The sequence below is a fragment of the Mustelus asterias genome, chromosome 3 (genome assembly GCF_964213995.1).
Source record: "Mustelus asterias chromosome 3, sMusAst1.hap1.1, whole genome shotgun sequence".
In the NCBI taxonomy this organism is placed as follows: domain Eukaryota; kingdom Metazoa; phylum Chordata; class Chondrichthyes; order Carcharhiniformes; family Triakidae; genus Mustelus; species Mustelus asterias.
Window position 1 is genome coordinate 2,399,778 of NC_135803.1, and position 8,229 is coordinate 2,408,006.

The 8,229-nt window shown below is 47.4% G+C and overlaps 1 protein-coding gene across 1 annotated transcript; it reads left to right on the forward strand.

Annotated features, from left to right (window-relative positions):
* Positions 1 to 545: 545 nt before the first annotated feature.
* On the forward strand, positions 546 to 7,327 carry LOC144485676 (tumor protein p63-regulated gene 1-like protein). Its single transcript, XM_078203784.1, has 2 exons — positions 546 to 788; positions 6,536 to 7,327. The coding sequence occupies exons 1-2, from the start codon at positions 546 to 548 to the stop codon at positions 6,728 to 6,730; spliced, it is 438 nt and encodes a 145-aa protein (XP_078059910.1). The 3' UTR covers positions 6,731 to 7,327.
* Positions 7,328 to 8,229: the final 902 nt, after the last annotated feature.

An 8,229-nucleotide genomic window follows, 5' to 3' on the forward strand; every position in this document is an offset into this window, starting at 1 on the left:
TTTGTAGTTTCTTGCGGTCTTGGACAGAGCAGGAGCCCAGACCAAGCTGTGATACAACCAGAAAGAATGCTTTCAATGGTGCATCTGTAAAAATTGGTGGGAGTCGTAGTGGACATGCCAAATTTCCTTAGTCCTCTGAGAAAATAAATTTAGTAAAGTTGAGTAACTTTAAGGAGGAGATAGACAGATTTTTAATTAGTATTGGGTTGGAGGAGTATGGATAACGGGCAGGAAAGTGTAGTTGAGATCGAGACAAGAGTAGCAACTGCTTCCTCACAGCCCCAAGGACTCAGGTTCAATTTCGGCCTAAGGTGACCGTCTGTATGAAGTCTGCACATTCTCCCCATGTCTGTGTGGGCTTCCTTTGGGTGCTCCAGTTTCCTCCCACTCTCCAAAGATGTGCGGGTTAAGTTCATTGACTATGCAAAATTGCCCCTTACTGTCACCTTTTCTCATAACCCTGAACATTATTCCTTTTCTCTTTTAAATGCTTCATTGAACTTCCCTCCACCAACGTATTCCAGATCCAGATTCGCTGTGTGAAAATGTTTCTCCTCATGCCTCTTTTGCTAATTGCTGTAAATCTGTACACTATTGTTGGTTCCATTTCCTGCAATGCTGTCTCATTCTGCAGGAGGGATGGTAAAGGGGTTCGTCTTCACTGGGACAAACTTCGAGAGGCATCTTTCATCTCCCGCTGGAATCCTTGGAGTGAAGAGATTCCGTACACAACCTTTGTTGAACATCCGGCCTTGAACGCCACTGAGAGGTTCACCAGCCTTTGTAAGGTAGGAGTGAATTTGGAGTTGAGGGAGGAGGTGTTCTGCCTTGTTCTAACTGTTGAAGATTGCTGATGTGCTGCTTGATGTCCGTGAGGAACTCAAGGCCATAGAGGCTGTTCATTTGTTCACTTGTTCTCCGAATTAGTCCACATCCTGGCTGGTAAAGTACTGAGCACAACACCGTAGGATGATCCTACAGTCCTTTCTTCCAGCCAATCACCCCCAGTCTTGTCCTGGTCACCAAGCTGCTTGTAAGGACAGATGTTTAGAAGTTGTATGTGGCAAAGATCACGTTCTCTCCAGCCCAGTGACGCTCACAGTCCAGGCTAACACCTGAACACTGGGCACTTGGGTGAGAATCCAACCAGTCCAGCAGGAACCAACTCTGAGCATCGGACACCTGTTCTCAGAATCTCACCAACGCAAAGTTGTATCAATAAACTCAATATATAGACAACTTACTCACTGTGTTCCCTGATATTCCTCTGACTCCCAACTCCCTTGTATTCACACTCACTCTAACTCCCTTGCAGAAAAGGCCGTCTCATCCTTACTCCCTGCCACTCCTACCCTCACTCTGTCATCCCCCCCCGGGACAGCACCATGGCACAGTGATTAGCACTGCTGTCTCACAGCTCCAGGGACCCGGGTTCGAATCTCGGCCTGGGTCACTGTCTGCCCTCCTTCCCCATAGGTTTCCTCCGGGTGCTCCAGTTTCCTCCCACAGTCCTAAAGACATGCTGGTTAGGTGCATTGGCCGTGCTAAATTTTCCCTCAGTGTACCCAAACAGGTGCCAGAGTGTGGCGACTAGGGGATTTTCACAATAACTCCATTGCAGTGTTAATGTAAACCTATTTGCGACAGTAATAAATAGACTTTAACTTAACTTACCTTGCCACTCCTCCTCTCACCCTGCCACCCTTCGCCCTGCCACCCTTCGCCCTGCCACCCTTCGCCCTGCCACCCTTCGCCCTGCCACCCCTCGCCCTGCCACCCCTCGCCCTGCCACCCCTCGCCCTGCCACCCTTCGCCCTGCCACCGCTCGCCCTGCCACCGCTCGCCCTGCCACCCCTCGCCCTGCCACCCCTCGCCCTGCCACCCCTCACCCTGCCATTAGGGATGTGCAATAAATGCTGCCATAACCAGTGATGCTCACACCTGATGAATGAATTAAATTAAATTAAATTTCATTCACTATCTGTACATATTCACCCTCTATTCTCCTGTGAAATCTTACAGACCTCCTCACACCGAACCATTCTCTCATTATTCTTAGATCTGCACAAAATGACAGCCATGTTGCTGACCCTGAATTTTGGTGTTCTTTATACAATAGGATGTACAACCTGCCACCTCAATAACAGCCAAACCTTGATATCAATTGTTTTGCTGTTAGTCACTGTTAGTTCCCACAATTTAAACCTGTGCTCTCATTTCCCTCAGGCAGATAAGCTTTAATGAAATGATGATAATGTCTTTATTGGCCGAGAGTCACTAAACCGGATTTGGTTCTCACAGCGGTGAAAGGAACTGGCTCGCTTTGCTCCAGTTCAGGCAATGCCTTGGGCAATTTGTGTTTTAATAGAACACCTGTCGAAGAACGGACCCTTGCCATGTGAATTCATCCGAGTTAAACTCAATAACACTGCAGTGAGCGAGGGGATTGCTTCGTTCATTCATCCTCGTCATCAAATCCTGGTATTCCCCCCTTCCCCAGTCAATGATGCAATACCCCCCCCCCCCCCCCACTGTCAATGTTAATGACAGTGACTGAAGCAAAGTCTGAAGTTGGAGTGGGTAACTTTCGACTCTCTTTTCCTTTCCATTCATGGATGTGGAAGTTATTCCTCCGAATTTTCCCAAGACAACTGAGTAGCTTGGCTCTGTCAATTCAGAGGACGGTTAAGAACCAACCACACTGATGTGGCTCCGGAGTCACATGTAGGCCAGGCTGGGTAAGGATGGCAGATTTCCTTCCCTAAAGGACATTAGTGAACCAGATGGGTTTTTACAACAATCGGTGATAATTTCATGATCACCATTACTAAGACTAGCTTCCAATTTCACATTTATTCTTTGACAGTGCGGCACTCCCTCAGTACTGCCCCTCTGACAGTGCGGCACTCCCTCAGTACTGACCCTCTGACAGTACGGCACTCCCTCAGTCCTCAGTACTGACCCTCTGACAGTGCGGCACTCCCCCAGTACTGACCCTCTGATAGTGCAGCACTCCCTCAGTACTGACCCTCTGACAGTGCGGCACTCCCTCAGTACTGACCCTCTGACTGTGCAGCACTCCCCCAGTACTGACCCTCTGACAGTGCAGCACTCCCTCAGTACTGACCCTCTGACAGTGCAGCACTCCCTCAGTACTGAGCTTCTGACAGTGCAGCATTCACTCGGTACTGACCCTCTGACAATGCGGCACTCCCTCAGTACTGATCCTCTGACAGTGCGGCACTCCCTCAGTACTGATCCTCTGACAATGCAGTACTCCCTCAGTACTGATCCTCTGACAATGCAGCACTCCCTCAGTTCTGACCCTCTGACAATGCAGCACTCCCTCAGTACTGACCCTCTGACAGTGCGGCACTCCCTCAGTACTGACCCTCTGACAGTGCGGCACTCCCTCAGTACTGACCCTCTGACAGTGCAGCACTCCCTCAGTTCTGACCCTCTGACAATGCAGCACTCCCTCAGTACTGACCCTCTGACAGTGCGGCACTCCCTCAGTACTGATCCTCTGACAATGCTGCACTCCCTCAGTACTGTCCCTCTGACAGTGCGGCACTCCCTCAGTACTGTCTCTCTGACAGAGCAGCACTCCCTCAGCATTGACCTTCTGACAGAGCACAACACTTCACCTCTGGAGAACAGGAGATTCTTTGCTGATGGGCTAAGATTTGTAGCTGTCATGTGAGTGAACAATCAGCACTGTCACTGAGCAGGAAAAGAAGGCAAGTCTTGCATGATGTTGATGTTTGGTCAGTAACCTGATCAAAGCCTCCTTTGGTTTACAAAGGGTGTTTTCTTCTGAAGAAAATTATCATTGGCAAAAAACCTGCTTTGTTTGTTTTGAGATGGGGAGGAATCGTGTGTCATGTACAAGTGACAAATAATTCAGTCTAACTTTTGTGGTTTGTCTTGTGTTTGCCAACTCTCAGGGATAAATTTACACTTTTAATTTTGAGTTGGACCGCAATAAAATCGGACTGGAATTGAATTGGAGGGTTCATTGAGACTGAACTTGAATTGAGTGGGGACTGGTGTGAGGGTGAATCTGGGAGTCAATTAACTGACTGTGAGTTTTAAAGGGCATTAAAGGGTGGAATTCTCCCAAAATATTCTAGCTGTTTAATTTGTGGGAAAAATGGAGTAATTCACACGGCTTTTTAAGTGGGAGTTCACACTAGAATCTCCCCCACTCTGTGCAGTGCAGAGGGCACCAAGGTGAATATCATTATAAATCAGTGGGCGGGGCCGGTTTCCACCCGGGAGCTGAAACCAGCGAGTCTCTGCACATGCGCAGTGGCCCCGAACTGTCAGCCTCCAGTTTGCTGGGCAGCCCGGGACCCCCGCAATGCCTCCCCCTCAACCCTTCCCACAGCCCGATCATGGTCCCTCCGACCATTCCCGGTCCAGCCTTGACACCCACCCGCCGCGTCTGAGACTGCCCTGATCTCCAACACCCCCCCCCCTCCCTTCCAGTGCCAATCTCACCTCTCCCCCGCGCTCGGCAGCTCCGCTCTCTCCCAGCCCACCCCGATCGCTGTTCTCCCTCCTCCTCCATCGATCTCAATGGCAGAGTGGCAGTGGGACCCCCACCCCCACTGATCACCCCCTAGGCTCCACCCCCCCATATGCCCCGCCACCTTGAAACTGCCCAATGCCCAATGGGCAGTGTCAAGATGCCCCATGCGCATTAGTACTTTGCACCTTGGGCAGTGCCAGGGGGCACAGGCTGCCAGGTGCCCATGCCCAGGGGGCAGCAACCCCCACCACCCAACACCCTAGGGGACCCCAATTGCCCTCCTTCACTCCAGTGGGATCATCCCACTAGTTCCCCGAAAGTAATCCCTGCTGGGGTGAAACACTCTGGTGGGGTGGGAGAGACTAGCGGGTCCGGAGAATACATTCCCAGACCCGCTTCTAGCAGTTACATGACATTTAAAATATAATTTAAGTGTTAGACCTGCCTCCCCGCCAACTTCCAGCGCAGTGTGAAATCCAGCACTGGGAGACGCTAGCAGGGTGCGAACTCTCGTGTGAAACCCACACACTGCCCCCCACGTCATTTTCCCAGCCCGCTGCAGGGTGATAGGAGAATCGCGGCCAAAGTATGAAGAGGTTGGTGAGGAGGTTCCTCAGAATTCTGAGCTGGGCTTCTCATGGCTTTGAGATTTACCTTGGCTGAGTTTCTCCTGTTCGGAGATTCGATGAGGTGATCAGTCTAGTGATTGAAACGGACAATAAATATGTAGGCTGGTGACCTCTGGTCAGCATCTGTTGCCAGTCCAGTTTCACTTGTTACAACCTGGTAATGTACTGTTGGTGTTCAATAGAATCTTGGAGATGTTGCCCAGGATCCGTCTCGATCACCCCGCCTCCACTGCCAGTGAGAACAGAGAATTTGGCGCTCAGCCAAAATTCCATCCACTGCAGCTGGACCAGAATCCCAGCCACGGATGAGGTCAGAGAATTGCGGCTGTTTTCTTGATGTTGAGTAAAACCTTTTACATATGGCAGCCTTGGTGCAGTGGAACTTTGTATACATGTTCTTAATCGGTGGTATCTTGTAGAATATTTTTATTCATTCAGAGGATGTGAGTGCCATTAGTCAGACCAACATTTACTGTCCATCCGTAATTGCCTTTGAGAAGATGGTGGGGAACCACCATCTTGAACCACAGCAATTGTAACGGTTTCGGTAGAACTAAGTGTCTCGCTTGGCCATTTCAGGGAGCAGTTGAGAATCAGCCACATTGATACGGGTCAGGAGTCACATGTTGTACCAACTGGGGAAGGACAACAGATTTCCTTCCCTAAAGGAGAGTGGAGCAGCTGGGTTTTTACCACAATCATCACATGTGCTGACACTAATTGTAATTTTAATTTCTCAGCTACTGTGGTGAGATTGAAATTAATGTCTCCAGGTCATTGGTCCAGGATCTTGGATTCCTGTCCAGCGATATAACCACTAATAAATAAAAACAGAAAATGCTAGAAATACTTAGCAGGTCAGACAGTATCTGTGGAGAGAGAAACAGAGTTCACGCTTCAGGTCAATGATCATTCATCAGAACCAACATTACCACTGGATTACCCTAACATTTCTAAAATATGTCTGCTTCATTGCTGGAGTTTTTTTACATGTATGTTTTTACATGGAAGTTTTACATGTCGGGTTGACATGTATGTTTTGACATGTATGTTTGACATGTATGTTTGACATGTATGTTTGACATGTATGTTTGACATGTATGTTTTGACATGTATGTTTTGACATGTATGTTTTGACATGTATGTTTGACATGTATGTTTGACATGTATGTTTGACATGTATGTTTTGACATGTATGTTTTGACATGTATGTTTGACCTGTATGTTTGACATGTATGTTTGACATGTATGTTTTGACGTGTATGTTTTGACGTGTATGTTTTGACGTGTATGTTTTGACGTGTATGTTTTGACATGTACCTTTTCAGTGATCTGTTCTCATGTTAATCTTTTCCTAACTCTCTTTTTGCAGCTTGAAAACTTCAAAGCAGAACTCGCTCTTGCTGTCCAAAGAGCCTATCAAATGGATCCAGTTCCTGGCAGAGCCAATGGGGCACTGGTATTGGATCGTCCAATTGCCATTGACACTTACATTGGGGTCCTGTCTCTCGTCAGCAATCAGAACAGACTGGGGTACTCACTGGCTCGGGGCTCTGTGGGTTTCTAGTCTGACTTCATTTCTATTTAAATTTGAAGTGTTTTTTTGTCTTGTGATTGATTCTTCATTCTGATCTGCTTTATAATTAAATTTGTTTGAGATTTGAGAATCACATATCAAAGCCCTGATTCCACTGACATCATGGCGTGTGACCTTCCAATCAAAATAATCATTAAAGCTACTAATTCTATTCCATAAAGTGAACACTGAATCTTATTGAATCACATGGTTCTGTCAATAGCTGATTGAGAATATTAGACAGACTAACGCAGACTGCAGACTGGTCTATGGCAGTAACACATCGATAAGAACTAAAATAACATCAATAAACAGTCAAACCATTCTTTATGGTTTATTATTTTATGTTGTGTTTTTCCTGGGTGTATTTTGTGTATCACCTTTGTTAAAACAAAAACTCTCTGATACATTTCATGTATAATTCTCTTAGCTCACTACTTAAATCCCAGCAAAATTTGTTTACAGCAATCCTTCATGTCTCAGCCACCTGATATTTAATATAACGTCACGCATCATTTCTTTGTAAATTGTGGCAGTTTAATGTTGCTGCCTTTGACGAAAGAATGTAACTATAGACAGGGCTGAATATGTGCCTATGTGTTTCACTGTCATTGGCCCAGTCTCTGAGGAATTGGGCTACGCCTCTGTACCTCCAGATCAACACAGCAAGAAGTCTCACAACACCAGGTTAAACGTTTCACCTGGTGTTGTGAGACTTCTTACTGTGTTTACCCCAGTCATCTCCGGCATCTCCACACCGAGAGATCAAACCATTCTTCAGCCCCAGACTCTGATCTAAATGACAGCAACAATTCACATTCAGCGCCCAGTGCCATCACTCCTGTCCAGATAAAGTACCCGGTTTCCAGTCATAGTCAATGCTCAGTCCATCATCCTGTACAGAGAAAATACCCTCCATAGACCAGAGGGACAGGTGTTGCAGTACATTGGGGACTAATGTTGACAAAACATTGAGGTGGATGTTGATAAGAACATAAGAACATAGAACAGTACAGCACAGAACAGGCCCTTCGGCCCACGATGTTGTGCCGAGCTTTATCTGAAACCAAGATCAAGCTATCCCACTCCCTATCATCCTGGTGTGCTCCATGTGCCTATCCAATAACCGCTTAAATGTTTCTAAAGTGTCTGACTCCACTATCACTGCAGGCAGTCCATTCCACACCCCAACCACTCTCTGCGTAAAGAACCTACCTCTGATATCCGTCCTGTATCTCCCACCACGAACCCTATAGTTATGCCCCCTTGTAATAGCTCCATCCACCCGAGGAAATAGTCTTTGAACGTTCACTCTATCTATCCCCTTCATCATTTTATACACCTCTATTAAGTCTCCCCTCAGCCTCCTCCGCTCCAGAGAGAACAGCCCTAGCTCCCTCAACCTTTCCTCATAAGACCTACCCTCCAAACCAGGCAGCATCCTGGTAAATCTCCTCTGCACTCTTTCCAGCGCTTCCACATCCTTCTTA